The sequence below is a fragment of the Rhipicephalus microplus genome, chromosome 6 (genome assembly GCF_043290135.1).
Source record: "Rhipicephalus microplus isolate Deutch F79 chromosome 6, USDA_Rmic, whole genome shotgun sequence".
NCBI classification, from domain to species: domain Eukaryota; kingdom Metazoa; phylum Arthropoda; class Arachnida; order Ixodida; family Ixodidae; genus Rhipicephalus; species Rhipicephalus microplus.
Window position 1 is genome coordinate 166,910,821 of NC_134705.1, and position 22,933 is coordinate 166,933,753.

General features: G+C 45.7%; 1 protein-coding gene across 4 annotated transcripts in view; it reads right to left on the minus strand.

Moving 5' to 3' along the window:
- Positions 1 to 22,933, minus strand: part of LOC119167185 (ATP-binding cassette sub-family G member 4) — a 65,742-nt gene that overhangs the window by 5,654 nt on the left and 37,155 nt on the right. For all 4 annotated transcript variants that reach the window (XM_075866961.1, XM_075866962.1, XM_075866963.1 and 1 more), the window contains 8 exons: positions 19,776 to 19,907; positions 15,838 to 15,955; positions 11,458 to 11,647; positions 8,750 to 8,895; positions 4,118 to 4,241; positions 3,420 to 3,534; positions 2,700 to 2,866; positions 836 to 925 (listed from right to left, as the gene is read on the minus strand). In XM_075866961.1, coding sequence (XP_075723076.1) covers positions 836 to 925; positions 2,700 to 2,866; positions 3,420 to 3,534; positions 4,118 to 4,241; positions 8,750 to 8,895; positions 11,458 to 11,647; positions 15,838 to 15,955; positions 19,776 to 19,907 — 1,082 coding nt within the window. The remainder of the gene's footprint in view (positions 1 to 835; positions 926 to 2,699; positions 2,867 to 3,419; positions 3,535 to 4,117; positions 4,242 to 8,749; positions 8,896 to 11,457; positions 11,648 to 15,837; positions 15,956 to 19,775; positions 19,908 to 22,933) is intronic.

The window sequence follows — 22,933 nt, forward strand, 5'->3', positions numbered from 1 at the left end:
TCCCTACTGAGCCTATTTCTTTTTTTTTCACATTTTTCTTGGCCTCGGATGCAATGCCTTGCCCAAGCGCAAGCAACAGCGAAACGCGACACCTCGTGAAGAAAAGCGACACTAGCTTAGAAAAATTGCACAACTGCGAGCTGGTGTGGCAAGTCTTCCTACGTTAAGATACCGTCTTTCTCTGCAGCTCATGTACCGAGCGAGCTTTCAGTGTAGCAGCTGGTCTCTTAATGAGAGAACGTGAAAGAATCAGCGATTGAAACGTTGCAAAACAACGCCCACTGAAAGTTAACAACATGCAACACTTTTTCACAGAAGCCACGGCAAGCCTCTCATCCTTCTCGCGAGCATGCAGCCTAGTATCTACCATGCAAACTATAGTTTATTCTGGTACCTTGAGTAAACATATAACCGCGTGTTATTGTAGTACGGTAATAAAATTTCGTAAGTAATCAATGATATTTCTGTAATTGCTCAATTTCTTGTTGGGGGCTCTAACCGACCCTTGTAATCAATTACATATCAAAGTAATTGCAAATATAGATCACATATTTTCTGCAACTTGTACCAGTGTGATGAGAATGCACCAATTTCGAAAACGACGCACTTCGAGGCCTCTTATATTTGTTTTCTGAAACCGGTTATGATGATGGCCAGACTCTCGCAGACTCTCGCAGACTCTCGCTAATGTCTCTCGCTAGAGCGACGTTCTCTCTAATGAAATGCGATCATTCAAACTTTCACTGCATATGCCTAGGTGACTGGGTAACCACTTGAACCAATGTTGTACAGAATATATTTCAAGTTATGTCCACACCTTTCTTGCGTCACTTACCGGATTTCTGATGAGCGACAAATAGCAGCGCTTGAGGAGAACGTTCATCTGCAGACAACACGGAGCGGGGGTCACCAGTTGATAGTCCTCCTGTCACAAAGAAATGGAAATACACTCACAGCTGCCTCATTGGACGTCGCACTGTCACAGAGGCTAATTAGGAGACAAAAGATTGTGGTTGAATTTTTAAAGATAACTTTTGAGGCGTTCAACAACCACCGCCATATTTGAGCTGGCAGAGCATCGCGTGGTTAACACGAAGGTTGTGGGTTCGGAACCCTTAGGACAGGTGGCATCTATAGTTTTTTCTTCCACATTCATCCACCATGGTTCCATGACTACTATACTTCTATTACATACTGCTGACATCGTTTCCTATAGTTTCGTTGAATAGGTTGGGTTCACATGATAATCTCTAAAAAGTGATGTTGCGATGAGCGGAAATGCTAAGTGATCTGCCCCGCCGCAGTGGTCTAGCGGCTAAGGAACTCGGCTGCGGACCCGCAGATCGTGGGATCGAATCCCGGCTGCAGCGGCTGCATTTCCGATGAAGGCGGAAAAGTTGTAGGCCCGTGTGCTCAAATTTGGGTGCCCGTTAAAGAACCCCAGGTGGTCGAAATTTCCGGAGCACTCCACTACGGCATCTCTCACAACCATATGGTTGTTTTGGAATGTTAAACCCACATCTCAATCAAGCTGAGTGATCTAGAATGAACAATGAATCACACTAAAGATATAAAGTTGGTATTGTATGTTGTTAAACACTTTACACATAGGATTCCCTGTGTTTAAAGTGCGAAGGGGGGAAGGCCTATTTCTGCGCCTGAACCGATCAGTCTGCAAACACACGTTCTCGCTATTTTTTGATGTGGGCAAAGAAACAAATACTATAAGACAAAATTGACCTAGCTTTAACTCTTGCGAAACTAGTTATCACGAGCGAAAGGTATGCTTAGCTTGATTTTGCGAAGGCTGTGCACACACGTGGTGCTGAAGTGGCAACGCTCCGAGGGGCCCAGCTGCGACGCCTCTCCAGAGCGCATCATGTGGCGTGATTTGACGCCTGCCACGCACTTCGGCAACTCGAGGTCATTGCGAAGCGATGAATGATTTTGAGATGCATGGCGTAGTAACGCTTTTCGCCTTAATATATGTTAAATGATGACAACAGTGCGAAATATCAGGTGTATAAAGATGAACACGACGGGCCAACGCGATTCCTCACTGAACACTGAATTCTATACAATTTGAAAGAACGGCTCGCAAAATAGAGCTTCAGACAGATGACTGCGTTGGCCAAAAAAAAAAAAAAACGACGTATTTTGTGAAGTAGCATGGGAGACGGGCTTGTTGGTCTTGATTCAATTTAAGTTTGGCAAGACACGCACAGAGATAACAAGAATAAAAGCAAAGAAAAAAAAACTAATAATTTCGTCTAATTAAGATGAACGAGCTCAGTGAACAACTCCTCCGCACCGCAGGCAGTGTTGCAGAGCTTCTGCACCAAGTAGCGGCGCTTTAGCGAGATGACGAAATAGGCTGAATGCATTTTGCGCGACCATGCAAGTGCTAACAATGACATACCCGAACAGCGACACGAAACAGACAAAATCAGAGATGATCTCGCGTGTGACAGGGCATGCTGCAGTCACCAGTGTGAACACGAGTCACCGGGAGAAACACTTCGGTCACCAGTCGCGAACCTCTGCGAATCAGCGGTGCGAACGACACCGAAAAGCTTCGTCGCTTGTTTCCCTCGTCTACGTGACCATTGCACTCGGAGATGTTAAGATTTAACATGTATCACCATCGCTACCAAGTAATTGGTATCTTATGAAAAAAAATAAAAAAAATGTGAGCATACCTGCGTTAGCAAAGGGGCTGTGACGGCATGGGGTTCATTGAGATCTCCTCCTTCATTGGCGATTGACTTGAGGCCATTGTTGGTGGGGGAAACTTGGCTGTGCCGTTCAGCGTATCGCACGAGATCGCCTTTGACGTCACCGTATTCGCCCGAGGCGACTTCAATGACTGCATTCAGGAAAGTAATGAGAGAACATTGACGACTAAGGGTACCCAATATCACAACGTTCTTGAAGTATACTTTTTAGACACAATAACAATGAGAAATAACCTACATTGCTTGTTAGCTTTCATTGTCTGTTAGTTCTCAGTAATATTGTGTCTAACAAAGATTAAGCCCCAAGATTCGCGCTTCTTTCCTTCATCCAAGGTACTTGTTGAGAGATATTTTGATATAGTGAAATTCGGGGATGATGGGATCTTTAGAGAGATCTATAGATCGGTATTTTCACTTTGGTTGCTTTCGAGGCCTCCGTTTATTCAGCTGCCACTGGCATACCACTTGCGATCGTTTTACTGCCTAACTGACTCCAATAATCTCTATAATGACTCATCAATCACCCGGTATAGCGTTGGAACAAGATGCCGTACATAAGGCGCAACAAAGCTCTACATTGAGCCCAAGGTCTCTGCAACGCTTATTTGGGAATCTGCACCCAGGCGTAATCACCCAGAATATTATGAGCCCATCAAGAAGGTTATCTCTGAAGACTCCTCTCACCAAAGTCGGCAGGGTTGTAGAATGCGGGGCACTGTAGACCATTGGCGGTCAGAGTAGGAAGGAGGTCCCGAACGGTGCCGTGGTATAAGCAATAGCCGTCCGCAAGGATGTACAACTGCGGGTCAAAATAAAGAAGTACGTCAGTTTTCTACCCTAAAGGTGTATTGTTTGTAATGATACCAATGGGTTAGAAAAGTGGGCTGATAGTTTTACCCACCACTTATAGTGCAGAACACATTCAAGCGCTATGGTCATGCATGCAGCTCTGTCGTAACAGCGGCGTTACGAACAGCGAGATAGATGGATGGATAGATAGATAGATAGATAGATAGATAGATAGATAGATCTGTACCGATGACTATCTTGAATCAGTGGCAGCAGAAGCAATTGGAAATGTTTATTATGATAAACTGATATATTATCAGAAAATTATGCAAAATTAATAAGCTCGTTTTGATAGGACAAAGGAAAATTTAGAAAATTATAAGTTCTCGTGTTGTTCCCGTGTGTTTAAAATAAAATATAATAAAAAATTTTGCCGCGGTGGACAGATTGAACAGCGCATATAAAATGAAATTGTGCTCCAGGCGCCTCACCAAGGCTATGGCACATGAGAAACATACGAAAAATTGCCTATTCTGCGAGGAATACAAAGCGCGACCCAAAACAAGCAAAGATGCGCAAAGCGCCACGCTTACTCTGTCGAAGAGCTGAAATATTCTGGAGCTCGGCTGGTGTATACTGCATGTGACCGTGTGACCCTTCAGGGCGAACTTCTTCAGCGTCAGGATGCACTGCAGGGCATTGGAACTGTCCAGACCACTGAGAAAAAGAGATAAAACACCAAGTTGACACAAGTAGTCTAAACAGTACTTTGTTCGTGTACATCAACGCAGACACTTATTCGTACTCTTGAATGACTCTGTGAGTCACATCTAGAGAGTTTTATAGCAAAAGATACTGACATTGTAGCCTGTATGATTGCGTTTGTTTTGATGAACAGACTGATGTAAGATAACATGCGTCATCTACGACGATGACTGGTACAACAAGCGATTGCTATTATACGTGCATGTCAGAATGTGAGACAGTTTCGCATTGCGCGGGGAATTTTACGTTTCACACTCTTGTGCGTCCAAGCGGTCCATCCGCTCTTCGAAGTTCACCAACAAAGATCGCTTCTGCGTCATATCGTCGAATATGGCTGCCCCATCTGGAACCTTTACAACAGCAGTACGCTCGAATCAGTTAGCCCGGAATTCAATCTTAGCAAAGTTTCAAGATTGCTACTGGTATTGTTTACTCGCTAGCAGCATTCACAACGGTATACTTCAGCAAACGAAGGAAGAGTACAATAGGAGAGCCTGGTTTACGGTATTCATTGGAGTTACTTGCAGAAATAAGAATACACATGTAGGGTAACGGACAGGTGGACTGATTAATTTCGATTCATAACAATGCAAGAAAAGGGGGAGAGAGTGAATACAGAGAGAAACGATGAGGAATCGCGATAGCTTCACTTCCTCACTAACACTTGCGTAGCGTGGTGTCAAATTGATAATATACATTTTTTTGCTTTCTATGTTTTCTCTAAGCAACGTCCCTGTTCTGACTATTGTCGTGACAGGATTGGCTTGAAACATGTATGGTTGTTTGCGTACAAACTGCATACAAGGAACGTTTTTCACAAAAAAACTTCTGCAGTTTTTGTTGCAACCAACTCTGCTGGGAAAATGATGGCAAACGAAGCTTGGCGTTGGTGTGTCTAGGCTACTATTTTTCCTCTTCTTTCTTTCATTCTCTCTCTTTATTTTTTTCAGTATTGATAGAATGCTACCTCCCACTCGCTTGCACCTTGCTGAGAATGGAACCTCCATACACGTGCTTAGAAGCACAACACTTCACTCGCTACGGGCAACAATGACAGCCATACGTTCAAATTAAGGCAGCCATGAAATGAGGCAACATGACATGACAAGTCACTTCGGTGAAAGAACAGATTTCCGCCCCATAATCGGCTGATCGTCAACAAGCCCACGATCGAAAAAGAATGAATGGTTGGAAAAACGATGCATGCATATGTTTACGCGTGTGACCGGCGCACCATCTTGCGCCACGTCTTATTACACTCACTGGAGCCGGATTTTTCGCGTACGCCTTCACGCAGTTCTGTGCCTTACAGCAAGGTTAGCGTGAATGCCAAACGCGAAACAGGCACGCCGAAAGCGGCCTCCCGAAACGCGAAATTATCATTGGTACGGGCGCCGTACATGACCGCGGCGAGCACCCAAACAACCTTCACCGTTTAGTCTTCCTGACAGCTCCAACGACGTGACAGATCAAATAACAAAAAAAAAGAAAGACATATCTCTTGTTTCTCACGCACTCTAAATCATCCGCCGAGATAAACAAGACCTTGGCCTTCTGCCAAGCCTTGACGCGTTTGCGGTATTAACCGCCACAGAGAGGCGCTGGATGCGGAAGCATTGCGGGTGCATGTCTCGCTGCTCCGTCGTCGCGTTATCTTGGCACGCTGAACATTTGAGCAGCGAGGCCAGCGCGGCAGAAGAAACCGTAATATGAGATTTCTATCTAGATAATGTGCACACCTAATGGACCAAGAACGTCGACTGCGAAGATAAGTCTGGCTATGTACCTATTTTAGTGTTGCGAGTGTTAGTTCTGCTCTGAAGGCACGTATTGCTAAGAGGCAAGGTGCGAAGAATGTTTGCGCAAGTAATAAAGGCGCTGATTGGATAGATAAGAGCCAATATTAAGGTGCCATGTATTTAGCTTTTTTTTTCTCCTTCCTGACACACCTGACACAAACACACACGTAACGTATCTCTCTCTCTCTCTCAATATATATATATATATATATATATATATATATATATATATATATACATGCAGTGGCGCTCGAGATAGGCATACATGTCGAGCGCCACTTTTGTTTGGTGGGAAGAAAATTATGTCTGCTTGCCATGACACAAAACCATCCGCTGTGCGTGGTCGTGGTCTTCTTTCCGGTAATGCACGGCCTCTCGCCTTTCGCACAGATTTATCTCTCTCTGTTATAAATCTGGTTCGAATGCAATGAAATAAACAGTCCAAAGAGTGGCATTCCCTCTCTTGTTTGTACATGTGCGTAGCGTATATCTATCTTTCTTTTGCACTTTTATGGGTTAGTTCTTACAGCACTTAAGAAAACGATCTTTCATAAGTGATTAGAAATGGTTAAAAAAAAAACTAACCAAGAGCCCATTCCACACAACGAAAACAGAAGCCAGTGGCTTCGACTGCAGGTATTGCGGTAGGAGCTAGACGTAGTCTTCACGCTCCTTCACGCTTACGTGCGCGTTAGCGACACCTCAGTTCGCTTTATTCTTAAATATTTCGAGTGAACGACGAGCATTCGTACCAGTCCAAAGGGTAGCTGTTGACGATGTCAGCGTGGTCTCTATGTAACGCATACACTTATCACTTTTACATCCGTACTAGCAGGGTTAGCTTCTCTTTGTGATGGTCCTGCCGCACATCAACCGCTTGTGTATATGGGACACCCATCACGCGTGCTATCTTACGAGGTCTCGCTGTTGGCGCACTCCGTCGTGTCGACATTTCTGTGGGTGTTGCAGAGCGATTTCACTGTTATGCTGCAGCTTATCCGTGCTCAGTTCGAGTGTCTTAGAATCACCGAGGTAGTGTTTCATGCCGTGGCAAATGCCGCTTGTATTCGGCGCACAACGCAAGCTCTCATGTATTTCTCTACGCGGTGATGACCTACCAAGTGAATTTACTAGTCAAGATGAGGTATGGCTCTGAGACGTTCGCGTGAGTGCGACTGATGGCTTCAGTCCACAAGGAGTGGGGCTACAGTGACACAACTTCAAGCTGCCCAATTTGTCAGGCGCAGTGTGGGAGACAGACATGAACCATATCTGATAGACGTGCCCTGGGCTCGTCTACGCTAGCTGTGGTGTGCGACGCTTCAGCACACCAGGTCACCTGGTTGGTAGTGATGGAAAATACGGTCCTAATCAGGTCCTCCTGGACTTCATGGAGGAAACAGAGCTGCGCAATTTCGTGTAATGTGTACGGATGTCTTAAGGCTAACTAACGCAATAAACAAAAAAGTCACCAGAAAAAGAGGCACAACAAGTGTAGAGAAGTTCCACCACCGGGTTTCGCGACACTTGTGCTTGAGGCATCAGCGCAAGCGAGGGTTAAGGCAACCTGTGGAGATAGGGCCAGGGGCGCCGAAAAATTGTTTTCCTACACGTACTACTGTTTGCGGACATAAACCACCAGAGCCTACCCATATACAGTTTCGATGTAGCAACTAATGGAGGAATTGTCTGATATATTACCTAGTTGATTGCGTGAAGCGGGACGGCTATACACCATACGATGCTGCGACGAAAAGTGGCAGTCGAGAAGTTATCTAACAGTTCTCCCTTCCTGCTTGGCGGCTGTCTCTGCGGCGCTAAATACTATCGAAGCGGTCAATTCACACGGCCTTGTTTGGTGATATGATGGTTGAAAAAAAAAGCTTATACCTTGTGAAAACATTCACCTCTAATTGCAGCAATGTTAGATTTCTGGTATAACTTTCATCATCAAAAACACCCATGTGGCACAAAAAAAGCTTACCATGGCAGCCACCGAAACCTTGCCGACAGATGAATAGCAGTGTTCTTTGCCACGCGTACAAACTAGCTGCTTATTAACGCGTCTGCGCTTAGTCAGCTCGCTCCGAGTGCGAAAAAGAAGCCTGCGGAAGAGGCGCTGACGCAGTTTTGAATTCGGGTTAAGTACTAATTACATCAGACGTCGACAGACACGTCCGCAGGATATTGATAGAGCCCTGTAACTGGCGTAGCCTTCATGCACATGCTATGAATTGCAGCGCGTTTCTCCGTTCATAGTTGCGCATTATTTCGACAGTCAAACACCACTCCGACTGCCAGGTGGGCTGAAGCACTCGTTACGAATAAAATGCGTTGCTCGGCTATTTCGATCAGGCATGAGTATATACAGGAAAGCGGTCAATCGAAAAACAAGGGCAAGAGACGAGGCAACAGAGACCGTCATAATTCTTTCGTTATGGCAGAGTCGGTTCAATTTATGAGGAGGAAGCATCGGCGCGAACGTGCACTCACAAGAGATTTACGACACGCAGAGCTTCCGTGTATACGTTGTATCTCTCGTGTGTGGTTGTTCGTGATAGTACTTCCCTACTGAAATGTGGACCTTGTTTTGTCGTCCTTATTTGCCTCGTTTTTCGGTGCGCCGCTTTTCTAGAAGTAATACGAAATCATAAAGCTCACCTGGTGGGTTCGTCGAGGAACAGCACCGGTGGACTGTGCACGAGTTCTTGAGCGAGCATGACCCTCTTTCGCTGACCAGTGGAAAGGTTCCTGACCTGCCGGTTCTCGCAGGTGTCCAAACCCCACAGCTTGAGGATTCGTGAGACCTGTGCCAATGGAAGAGGCTGAATGAACGACGTCTTCCATATAAAGGACCTCAGTTGTGTAGATATTTAGAGAAGCAAAGGTGACGTCGCGGACGTCCAAGAGACCATAACAACGTGGGAGGTCTTTGAGTGTGCCACCATAATAAAACTGCAACCTTGATATCGAGATTAAAGCCAGGACCCATGTAATCTACGGAATCGCGAAGGTTGTCTTATTATGATATGTGTATTTGGTTCTTTAATTACACCTTAAACAATTCGGAACCTGTTGACCAATATCAGGAGAAGTGAGAGCAAATGAAGCTAGACGTATAAATGCCTGAAAGTATACTTTTGTAGCGTTAGCCACCCTAGCCGAGGTTGACCAGCTTCGCGCCGCTTATCGAAAGCCGTGTTGCGCATGCCTGAGTTCCTCTCTCTCTCTCTCTCTCTCTCTCTCTCTCTCTCTCTCTCTCTCTCTCTCTCTCTCTCTCTATCTCTCTCTCTCTCTCTCTCTCTCTCTCTTTCTCTCTCTCTCTTTCTTTCTTTCTTTCTTTCTTCCTTCCCTCCTTTCTTTCTTTTTTTCTTTCTTCGCATTACGAGATGGTCTCTGCTATTACTGTCTCTTTCTCCATGCCGGGCATTGGACTTTCATACCCGTTCTTAGCAACCTAGCATTTCCTTTGATACGGTGAACAACGAACCGGAAAAATTAACTGTGCCGATGAGAAACGACAAGTGACTACAATAAAGCAGCAGATTGTCGTATATGAGAAACGGATGATCACCGAGAAGCTCGCGAATGACAGACATAATTAACTGTTGGTTTACTGCGCATATAAAGAGGCATGTGAATGGCGCACCTTGAAGGCCCGCATTTCTGAACAATCGCCGGAGCCGGTTTTTTCCTTTCTTTCTTACAATGCCACCACCGAATTATATCGTAATAACAGCCAGAGTCTTACGTCCCAAAACCACGATATGAATATGAGACACCGAAGTGGTTGACTTCGGGAATCCCGACCGTCTGGTGATGTTTAAGGTGCACCGACATTGCACAGTACGCACGGGCCTCTACCGCTCACCTCCATCCAATTGCGAACCCCTCTGTCGGGATCGAACCCGCAACCTTTGAGTCAGCAGCTCGGCACCATAACTACTACTCCACCACGACGGACGTCATTCATAGAAATCGCTGCTCGGCAAAACATTTGGCAACGACAGCTCTTCACAGCCGTGAACTAACATGCCTTGACTACAGAACACTTAACAGCCGCCCAGTCAGCAGAGCAAGGCTTCATGTTACCGCATTGCCTGTCGAAAGTGTATCATTGTTACCGTCGCAGGCTTTCGTGTTGAAACCGGGCTTTTGCCTGCTTTCAAGCGGCTCCGACACCACGAAGGCGCTTTTTACAGGTACGCTAGTAGCGCCCTGTACAAGTGTCCTTCCGTCAGCCATCACGTACTGTTTTGAAAGTGAAGTCAAACTGATTTTTAAGTTGGAGTGACTATGGTTCGAATCCATCTTTCGAATTGGTCTGTAACTATACGTCCTTTGAGGATGCACCACATACCACGTTTCAGAATGCCGCTTTCGAAGGTACACGAAACAATGATCCTACAAGGCTGAGTATCCCATAGGTTACATCAGGGATTACGCAAGAATCACGCGCGTGCCTCCTTGTTGTTTTCCTTAAAGGCAGTTTCTTTCTTTGCAGGAAAGTGGCTCGCTGTCGAAACTACCAGCGACTGCTTCGTACCCACCAATTATAGATTATGCCGCAGCCTGAGGCGGCGAAAGTTATGATGCCAAACACCGAGTGGATGACTGTAATTCATGGGAGATCACCGTTTTGTGAACGCCACTGGAGGCTGAAAAAAAAAAAGTTAGTTCATAGAAACGGGGGTGATGTCAGCCCGAGGCTTCGGGTCTCTCTGGACTAATACTTTACCGTATGGAGGAAAACGCAAGAAAAGGAGCTACGATTTTCGCTGATAGAAAAAATAAATAAGGGGACCCTAAAGCTTTGCCTTTAAAAGTTGAGCGCGATAACGACATCCTGTTTGTAGGGCGCACATCGAAGACTTAGTAATGAAACCTTTCCGAACTTGCTATGCACCCACTACGTGACCTAACGGAATAGGCGCAGTAGCGTGTGACTGGTTTTTAAACAACGAGTCATTATGATAATCACATGTTCTGACGCCCGCTGGCAACGGGTGCTTGAACCATGCATTATTACTGCAATATTTCATGTTGCACTGTGAAGCATTTATACAGGACGCATGTGTTTGTGTAGCATGAAGACTGTGATTTCACTGCATTTTCAAGCAGAGTTAAGTTCTTTCCAGTGTATTCACAACCAGACGCGTGGCTTTGTGGAAGAACATCCGCTTGCCACACTCCGATCCCCACTCGGACCCGAACGACCATGGTTCGGTTCCCACTCTGACCCCATTTTATTGGCATCGTTCTTAAATTTACGGTCATTTTTGACAACTGAGGACATCTGTACTACTGTTTGCGACGATCAGTGTCTCACTTATATAAAAAAAAACAACGTAACCTGATGGCGTGCTTACCAAAGTACTTCTATCTTTGTAGGTGACGTCAGGGGGCAGTTTGAGCTTGGCCGCAGCATCCACCGTTTCGCGTACGGTTAGGTGTTGTAGGAGATCCTCGCCGCTGGTGACGTAGGTGCTGAGCTTCCGGAAGCTCCTCTCTTTGAACGGCTGCCCGTTGACAAAGAGGTCTGCCTGGAAACTTCTGGTTCTGCGATGCAAACGGGACGGTTGATTGATATGTGGGGCTTGACGTCCCAAAACCACCATGCGATTATGAGGGACGCCGTAGTAGAGGGCTCCGGAAATTTTGACTACCTGGGGTTCTTTAACGTGCACCAAAATCTGAGCACGCGGGCCTACAGCATTTTCGCCTTCACCGAAAACGCAGCCGCCACAGCTAGGATTGAATCCCGCGACCTGCGGATCAGCAGCCGAGTGCCTTAGCCACTAGAGCACCGCAGCTGGGCAATGCAAACGGAAAATGATCGAAGTGATTGAGAGTAGGTGGAAAACGGCAAGAAATTGACAGGTGAACAAATGACTCTGTACCATGACGAGAACAACCAAATGCCAAAGGTCAATTTATTTATTTATTTACACTCGTACTCGCAGCGCCATTTAGGCATTACAGTGGGGGGGGGGGTTACACGGAGAAATTATAAATCATACATTTCAAGAGAATTGCTAGTGAAAAGCTAAGGAAAAATAGTGGCATACATTGTTGTACTACACATGAATTACATAAAGATCAGCTAACCTAGACGAAGAGAGAAAACAAAAATGAAATTTATACTGTACAAACATAAAAGATACAAAAACGAAGTGATAAGAACTAAACACTGCATAAAATTCGACTGCAGCCGAAGACAGAATGAGATGTCAAAGAGCGGCCGCAAAAGCTTCGTTATCGATTATGCTGACCTTGTCAGCAGGCAGACGATTCCATTCAGAAATAGTTTTGGGGAAAAAGTGCTTTTAAAAAGATTAGTACTGCAGCTATATTCTTTAACCTTGAGCTCATGATCTGTTCGTCTTGATACATAATAAGGCTGAAGAATATACTGATTACGATCTATTCCAATGTGGCCATGTTATATATTGTGAAAAAGCTTCAAGCGCAAAATTTGCCTTTTTTTCTAGAAGCTCCCATTTTAATGTTTCGTTTGTAGCAGTAATGCTAAGGTTTCTCGCATAGCTACCGATAACGTATCTTGCCGCCTTGTTCTGAACTCGCTCAAGCTTGTCGCAATCGGCATTTGTGGGAGGATCCCACACAGTGCACCCATACTCTAATATTGGTCTGACGTAGCTCTTGTGGAGAAGATCGCGGGCCTGCTGTGGAAACAGCTTTGTGTTACGCCGCAAGAATTCCAGCACCTCACATGCCTTTGCAGTAACGTGGTCGACGTGCCTGTGCCAACACATGGATGATGTAAGGAATACGCCCAAGTACTTATACTCTGAAACAGTTTGTAAAGGTGAACCAGACAGACAATAAAGTGTCGATGCTATACGTTTTTTTGTGAAACTCATATGAACATTTTTCTGCACGTTTATTTGCATATGTTATTCACGGTACCAGTTTTCCATTTTCATTAAATCATTTTGTAAAAGAACGGTATCATCGACGCTTGTAACTTCCCTATATATTATTAGATCATCAGCAAACAATCTGATGGAAGAAGCGATGGTGTCGGGAAGATCATTTATGAATAAATAAAAAGAGCAAGGGGCCCAACACTGAGCCCTGAGGGACCCTAGGTGTTACGCTAACCATACCCGATTTTGCGCCATTTACCACTACGTACTAAGAACGCAAGGACAAGTATTTCCGAAGCCATGTTATCACCTGTTCATTGATATTAAACCAACGTAGCTTACATACAAGCAGCCGGTGATCTACGAGGTCGAATGCTTTCCTGAAGTCTACAAATATCGAATCAACACAGGAGCATTCATCCAGTAAACTACAAACTTCGTGAACAAATTCTGTTAATTGAGTTATACAGAAAAGCACTCATCTAAAACCATGCTGTCTTGGATTAAGAAGATTTTGATTGGTTATGTGTGTCATTACATTGCTGCACAAGACGTGCTCTAATATTTTGCAGACTATACTTGTCAGGGATACCGGTCTGTAATTGTTGACTAGTTCACGAGGACCTGATTTATACAATGTCCTTCCTGAAAAGACAATGAGGCATAGCTTGAAGAGTCCATGTTTTATGTTACTGGAGCAATACAGGAGGAGGGGTCGAGAAGCGTGGGGTGCAAGACTAGTTTGCGACACATGACCTTGCAAACTCAAACTGCGTTTGGTACGCGACACCAGAGTAGAAGAAGACCGACCGATCGTTCACTTGGTATCGCGCTGTATACTTCTATTCTCGAGTCTCGTGCCGAGTGCAGTTAGACTTTCCATATTAATGGGAAGATCGCGTAGTGCCAAAAAAAAAAAAAAACAAGAATTCGGCAGGTCTCCAACAGTGTGGGAATTAATGGCATGTCGAGCATTCAGCGTACCGTAAGCATTGCCAGTTTTTATTTTTTTACTTTGTGCCAAACGTTACTAAATAGAACTATGTCCGTGTGTAAATTGGGTGGAGTGCATCTATCCATCCCACGCACGCAAACATGCCGCCGAGTATTCTAGAGCGTAATTGATGGCTCGTGTTCTGACGTGACGACGACAGTCACGTCAGAGCAGAGACATCCGTTTGATAGCCATGAAGTTTATGCTACATAGCGGTGATGTCTATAACTATGGTTAAGCACAACAATTGAGCATAGTTTGCAGAGTCATGAATGCACATATGCAATATTTACTGCATTGATAGAAAACTGGTTAGAGAACTCTACGAACGCAAGTGGCATTGTCCTGACAGAACACATTATACAAAGCCTTTTCCGAAGCACTTTAAAGTAATGTAGTGTCTTTTTGGTAGAATATTTGACTGCCACGCAAATTCTTCGAATTTGATTGCACCCCAACCCGGAATTCATATTCTTTGCTGCTAACAACAACTACACAACGACTTCGGCACCACATTTTCAGCAACGCATGCTCCTGCACTCTGTAACGTTGTGATGCTGTGAAGACAAAAACGCCGGGCAGGATGGTTGGTAACGACGAAGTGACGAGCCCGGGCAGCAACCACGGTTCCTACGAGGAAGACGACGTTGAAGCGTCTGCTATTTTGTTCCGTCTCATTTTTCCTGGTCGCTCTGTCGTCCTGTGTCCTGTTCTTTTCCTGTTGCCACAATACGCAGTCTGAGTTGACGTGGACAGTGTATCACCTGCATGTGTCACGTACCAGCATGGTGCGGTAGCTCTACGTGAGCACGCAATTATTAAAAATGATTTTGTGACCCAGGCAACACGGATGCTCCGTTATTTACGTCATGGCGTGCAAATACTGTTCGTCACGGACAGCTCTACTGATTTTGGTATACGTGAAATTAAGGAGATGAAGAAGAGGATGCTGAGACGTATGGCTAGGTAGATAAGCCTGTTGCTTTTAGTTCACTAAGAAGATATGTTAGGCATCCAAAACACAGAATGAGTGACAGCAAGGACAAGCGCTTATCAACAGCTGAAAAAATTTTGTGAATGAAAAGTGTAAATAGTTCAAATCAAGATTTTTGTGGCAGCACACTACTTGTAGGTCTACAAGTAAATAAATCAAAACTCAACTGCTCAAGTGTGCAGTCCAAGTGTAGATCCAGCACAACTAAACAAGTGTTGTTAGCTTCACCAAGTAAAACAAAATGTAATCGAATAAGCTCGAGACCACCCAAAAATATACCTGATCACAAGTAATTACAAACATGTATACGAAAATGCATCTTAAAAAGCCTCTGGGCGTCGACGTTATCGAGAACCTCCCAGAATGGCGTGCCTTATCACAATACCACTCTGTCGGCCCGTACAACCACAAGAATCAAAATATTATCTTCATTTTTCATCCTTAAATAATTGTCTACCCTTTGTTGCACAATGAAGTAACCCAAATTCAACAATTGAAGTAGCCCGGAATCTTTCTACAGCTACCTGTGTACTACCGAACATAAATGGAGCACTCTGTTATCTAAAACTTATTTCTCCAGTCTTAATTACTCATGCATCTACCCTGTGTCGCACAATGAAGCAACCGCAATCAATAAAAGATGTAGCCCGGATTTTCTCTACAGCAGCCTGTGTGCAGCCGAAGAGAAATAATACACTGTTATCTTTATTTCTCCAGCATTATTTACTTATCTACTATTTGTTGCTCAATAAAGTAGCCCGGATTCTCTCTACAGCAACCTGTGTACAAACGAAAAGAAAATACGACACTGTTTGTTCAGAGGATGTCGCTGTCTCGTTGATGATCTTGAACGAGAAATGTGATTGCTTACTGGAATCCGGCAAGGACGTTGAGCAGCGTTGTTTTTCCGGCACCAGACGGACCAATGACGGCTGTCATCTCTCCGGGGTGTAGGCTTCCGCTGACGTTGCGGAGTAGTTGCTTTGTACCTGCAGTGTTACATTCTCGGCTTTACGACATGTCATGACAGAATCCATTTTCGAAAAGCATGCATAGCATGCTCTCAGCTACTTCGTAGCCACTGGTACTAAGAAAGAAATGAGCGGACCGGATATCTAAATAAAAGGAAGTACGAATAGTAATAAATACACAAAAACAGCCCCACCGCGGTGGTCTAGTGTCTAAGGTACTCGGCTTCTGACCCGCAGGTCGCGGGATCCAATCCCAGCTGCGGCGGCTGCATTTCCAATGGAGGCCGAAATGTTGTAGGCCCGTGTGCTCAGATTTGGGTGCATGTTAATGAACCCCAGGTAGTCGAAATTTCCGGAGCCCTCCACTACGGCGTCTCTCATAATCATATGGTGGTTTTGGGACGTTAAATTCCACATATCAATCAAAAGACACAAAAACATGCTTGCCTGTGACGACAACGTCGCGCATATGTGCACCAAACAGACCGCAGGTTTAGATACCGCAGGTTTAGTACCGTAGGTTTACGCACCAAAACATGGATGTATGACAATGAGGCACAACCTGCATATCCCGTACAACTTACCGTAACGTAGTATTACCATGCGCGTCTGTTTACGGCTTGAACTGGCCTTATCAAAGTCTTAATAAGAATAAAGCCTCAGACGCCACACGAAATGTGAAAAGTGACGTTCGACCGGAACACGAGTGATGTAAAACGTCATCATTTAGTGATGACGTCATAAGGACGTGACATGAGGAGGTCATTCCATGTGAATAGCCCACCTTGGGCACTTGCTCTATAGGGCGCGCCGATTTTAAAGGCACACTAAAAAAATGGCAGCATATCCACGGAGTGAATGATGGAGAGTGGGGTGAAGAATTCGTCCATTCATTCGTTCTTGCTTCCGTCCGTCCATGCGTCCGTCAGTGTGACCGTCCATGCGTCTATCAGCCCGTCCGTGCGTACGTCTGTTCGTGCGTCCGTCCCTGCTTTCGTCCATGCAGCCGCCCCTGCGTCCGTTCATGCGTCCATCCATGCATTTGCCTATGTGTCCGTTCGTCCATCTATTCAACACTCCAAGTACCACCATCTCGCATCTTTTCATCATATATTCCCCATGTAGAAGCACGCCATCCAGCGGACATTCCAAGGACGAAACGAGAGGTGGCACACGCACACTTTCTTTCGGCTTGCGCTTCGGGTCTACTTCCCACATTTAACCACCTCGAGTTCATGGTATATACTAGTTCACTGTATTCATGGCACTGCGGCCGAACGCTCGCTAAACCTTTCGAAAACCAAAGAGGTTACGCCCAGCGAGTATGACGTAGCAAACTTTTTCAGTCAGATAGTGCTCAATGTACATGCCAATGGCTGCTAATGGGAAATGAGAGGCGGAGAATTCGGCTTTCACTTTCTTACGGCTTGCGCTTCATATCTACTTCCCATTTTTAACCACCTCGAGTTCATTCATGGTATATACAAGTTCATTGTATTCATGGCACTGCGGCTCAACGCTCGCTAAACCTTTCTAAAGCTAAGGAGGTTACACCCAGCGAGTATAACGTAGCAACCCTTTTTTGTCAGATAGTGCTCAATGTCAATGGCTGCTAATGGTGATCGCAGCCTGCGCGTTAACTAAAAGGCGAATGCTCCTGTCTCTCATTCCCCATTAGCAGCCATTTGCATGTACATTGAGCACTATTTTTTATTGTTTAACAACGCACAGAAGAAGTCTCTCACCGGCACCACCTTTGAGGTCAAAATGTTATACCTGTTACATACTACGGGGGACGAACGGGTGCCGCTGTAAGGAATTTCGCCCCTAAAACCACCCGAGGTGCTCAGAGCTTTCAACGACTCTGGTCCCAACCACAGTGCAAAAAGACGTTGGTTGCAGAAGCTTTCAAGGGGGAGGCAGTAGGAGATGTTCAACACAACAATAATATCTGGAGCTTTGAATTTTAAAATCACGATCTGATTATTAGAGACGCTGCATCTGGAGGGTTTCTAAAATATCGACCATCTGGTGTTCTTTAACGTGCAATGGCATCGCGCAGTGACACGGGCATCTACCATTTCGACTCTATGGAAACGTGACCGCCCCTCCGGGATCGAAACAGCGAACATTCAGCCGTCAGCCATGCACCATAACCTCTGCTTCACTGCCATGGGCTGATCAACAAAATCACCAAAGACGGAAGAGAAGATGAATATGGCTTCCGCCATCTAGTGTGGCATGCTGTCACACGTTCTCCTCCTGTCATGTAACCACCCTCTTACAATACCACTGCTGCCTGGTGCAAAGCGTACCCGATTGACTAGAACTATCTAGATAACCTTCCGATGAGATTACTTGCTCAATGCGAACATTAAGACTTCTTGGACTTACGCAGCCGCTAGCGATGGCGTCGGAATCGTCGATGATACATGCATAACGGTGACGCGCTTGACCGCCTGTCATTTTTGTACAGATGACGCTCTGTTCACCACTTTCAGTGTCCAGCGTGCATTGACTACTGAAGTCTAAGTATGTGTTTTCCCGGCTACATGCACGGCCAAACAAAGCCTTGCATCTTGGGAACGCCGACTGCTGCCTACGTCAACGTTACGGCCACGTGAGAATATGCATAAGGGACTATGTCACTATTTACTTCAGTTACAATGAGCATGGCTGATAATCGTTGTGTGAACTAATCTGCGTGCGCAGCGAAACAGTCACGCACCTTCTCAGCGAGTGCACCCGCTCAGCACGAAGAAAGGTTGCCGGATCGAATCCCGGCTGCGGCGGCTGCATTTCCGATGGAGGTGGAAATGTTGTAGGCCCGTGTGCTCAGATTTCGGTGCACGGTAAAGAAACCCAGGTGGTCGAAATTTCCGGAGTCCTCCACTACGGCGTTTCTCATAATTATATAGTGGTTTTGGGACGTTCAACCTTACATATCAATCAATCAATCAATCAGCACCGAGAAAGTAGCTCTCTTACCTGATTAGGCCAGCTTGACAGCACCCCCTGTGCGAAAACAAGATTCTGGCACACTGTGATTGATACTTGGGAAGGAAAAAAACAGCGCACAAATATAGACATGGACGGAGGAAGAGACGACAACGCGCTGAACTCGCAACTAAACTATTGGAAGATACACGTATCTTCCAATAAAGTTTAGTTGCGAGTTCAGCGCGGTGTCGTCTCTTTCTCTGTCCTTGTCTATCTTTGTGCGCCGTCTTTACTTCCCAAGTATGAACCACAAACTAGCCCAACTTTCGCTATTATTGTAACACTGTGTTTGGCTGCACTGTTTCGATATGAGCGAAATGCAAGAAAACTTCAGCTGTGCTCAGATTTGCATTAGCGCCGAGGAACCCCGGGTGGCCAAAGGGAGTCCCTTGCTACGCACTGTCACATGGTCGTATACATAGTGGTGTTGACCGGTAAAACGTTGCAATATATATCAATTTTAGCGATGCACTACAGCCGCGCCGCTGTGGTATTAGTGGCTAAGGTACTCTGCTGCTGACCCGCAGGTCGCAGGACCGAACCCCGGCTGCAGAGGCTGCATTTAGGGTGGAGGCGAAAACGCTGTATAGACCCGTGTGCTGAGATTTAGGTGCACGTAAAGAACCCCAGGTGGTCGAATTTTCAGGAGCCCTCTAAGACGGCGTCTCTCATAATCATATGGTGATTTTGGGTCGGTAAACCTAACATGTGAATCAATCAATCAATCAATCAATCAATCAATCAATCAATCAATCATAAAATCATCGATGCATTGAAGTGTTACGCATTGAGTGTAAGAGCAAAAGCTGATGATAATAATGCTTGAACGCTCACTCACCTTTCCCATCTGGAACTTTGTACGTGAGATTCCTCCAGGCGATGGTCGTCGGAGCGACCGGCGCGTCCACGCCATACGGGCCATCGTTGACTGAGGCTGGCACTATCTGCGGCTTCATCTCGATAGCGACGTCTGCGGGCATAAAACGAATGAGAGAGAGAGAGAGTGAGCATGCGCGCCGACTATTGTTTGGTGGTTACGGGTTACCGGTTTTAAAAGCATGCAGGAGTAACAACCTCGTCAGCGACATCTGGTAACTCGGAGCGTAACTAGATGCGCAAAACGGTAACGTGGCAGTCACCCGTGTTACTGAGCCGATGTGGACCACAATCTTAAGTGATTGGTAACTTGTGGACATCTCGGTATTAGCGTTTCAACTAGAACAATGATGCGAATGAGTATTCTTTTCGAGTTCTTGCAGTTAAACGAAACGCCACAATATGTGCCCACCTGTTTTGACCCTGCAGTCAACGGCTGTGGTAACTCAGTGCTGCAAATAGCGGGAAGCTCACGGATAAGCCAAATGTGCGAGGAAGAAAGACGTGAACGCTTAAGAAATTTTCGGAACATTTCGTTTGCCCGCAAGAGAGGAAAAAGAAAACTGACCTAGCCGGTACCGGTATTCGAAGCAAGCATTAAATATTCATGCCCAAGGTGATACGTGTGGCTTGTACGACGGAGGCCAGTCGTATATGTGTATTGATATCGAGTGCTTGTGTAACGCAAGAGAGCGCAACTGAGCATTGCGCAAACGAGCAGTTAATCACGGTGAAGGTGGTGGCATAATACTTAACCATCCCTCAAAGAAAAAAGTAAAGGTGAGGGGGCGGGAGCTTACACTTGCCGTGTAAAGCTGGCTGTTCTTAAGGGCTTAATGGGGCCTTGTTGGCTGATAGTAGGTCTTGGTGCCGGTAGCCTCTGTCAGATCGGGGGTGGGGTAGCGGTAGTAAAGTAGGAGTAAAGAAGAGAGAAGTGAGCCCCGCAACAGTCTTAACAAGTATGAAACCTCAGTAGTAGCTCACAAGCGATCGTTTAAGCAACGATTATAAGTGATAGAGAGAGAGAGGTAAAGTTGTAAAGTGAAGAAAAATTGACGGCAGATCTACGAGGTGAATGACGATGAGATTGGGCGAAGCTCCTGGAAGTAATACCATGAAATTTTCTTCCGTTAATTCGCCCGATAAAAAGCACCTGGCGTCTTCCGTTAAGCAGCTGGCGTCTTCTTTTTGTTTTGCTTTAGAAACATCTGGCGTCTTTTCGTTTTGCTTTTAGAAAACATCTGGCGTCTTTCGTTGCTCTATTTCATCAATAAACGGCGTTTTGAACAAAATTTTTTTATCGTTTAGTCACGCACAGGAGAAATCTTACCAGGCGCTACCTTGGAGGTAAACAATGGCTGCTACTGGGAATGAGAGACAGCAGAAGTCGGCTCTTAACACTTCTACTTCTACTAACGTTTCCTACTGGAACATGTCAATGACTGCTAATGGGGAATGAGAGACAGGAGCAGTCGGCTTTTAGTTAACGCGCACGCCGCGAACTTTTTTATTGTTCAACAAAGCACAGGAGAAATCTCCCAGCGGCACCACCTTGCAGGTCAAAATGTAACACTTGTTACACACTACGACTACGACTACGAGGGACGAACGGGTGCCGCTTTAAGGAGCTTCGTCCCTAAAAGGTGGGGAGACGGTAGAAGTCCGAGGACGGGACATCAAGCGAAGAGGGATACACTGCACCAGCAGATCGCTGACATCGATTTGACAGGTGAGAGCTACGCTGCCACCTAGGAGATCCTGGACGACACAACTACTCAGCACGAAATCCACTGAGCGAGTGCCCCGTTGCAGGGCACGGCAGATAAGCGACGGCGCGGAGTGTTTTTTTGGCGGACACACGAAGTCTTACCTCGAACTTTAAGAATTTCGCTTTTAAAAGATCAAAACGTAACGAAGCGCTGATCGTTTCACCTTGTCCTTTTGTTGACGCGTCTTAACGAGTGCAACCATCTTCATCGTACTCAACTAAATGCCTGCCCAGTTGTAGGTTCGTTCGAGGAATGCCAATACAAAACGTGCCTTCGCAATGTAGCGCCATAGTCATATCAAGTATGCAATGACTTGAGGGAGGATAACCAGACGCACGTCAGGGTAGAAAACCAGTCGTAGGTCTGATTAACCTCTCTGTCTTCCTATACTCTTTCTCTCTCAAAGATTTATTTATAAAGCACCTCTTAATTACGCAATGAACTTGCTCTACCATGCAGCGCTTCGAGATAGGTAATAGTGCACTTGAAGTTGTGAAACACTATGTCTACTTAAGACAGGTAATAACCACGGAGCGCAGCCACGAGATTGAAGTAACTAGATGAATAAGAATGGAGTGGAGCACATTTGGCAAGCTCTCTCAAATCATGACAGGTAGATTGCCACTATCCCTCAAGAGGACGGTATACAACAACTGCATCTTGCCGGTACTTGGCTACGGAGCAGAAAGCTGGAGACTTACAAAGAGGGTTCAGCTTAAATTGAGGACGACGCAGCGAGCAATGGAAAGGACAATGTTAGGTGTAACTTTAAGAGACAAGAAGAGAGCAAAGTGAATTAGCGAACAAACTAGGGTTAAGGATATCATAGTGGAAATCAAGAGGAGGAAATCGACATGGGCCGGGCATGTGGCACGTAGGCAGGACAACCGTCGGTCATTAAGGGTAACTGACTGGATTCCCAGAGAAGGCAAGCGAGTTAGGGGGAGACAGAAGGTTAGGTGGGCCGATGAGATTAAGAAGTTTGCGGGTATAAATTGAGAGCAGCAAGCACAGGACCGAGTTGACTGGCGGAACATGGGAGAGGCCTTTGTCCTGCAGTGGACGTAGTAAGCTGATGATGATGATGATGATGATGATGATGGTGATGACCAGGCTAACAGACCTTCCTATAAACGCGAAGCACAGCTATCTTGGAGAAATTTAATTATTTTTTACATTATGCTTTTCACGTTACCAATTGTGTCGGCATCGTCCGCCACAGTAGATCAGTGGCTCAGGTGCTCGGCCGCTGATCCGATCGAACGTAGCGGGTTAGATACCAGCCGCGGCGGTTGCGTTTCAGTGGCGGCAAAATGGTAGAGGCCCATGTACTGGGCGATGTCAGTGAGTG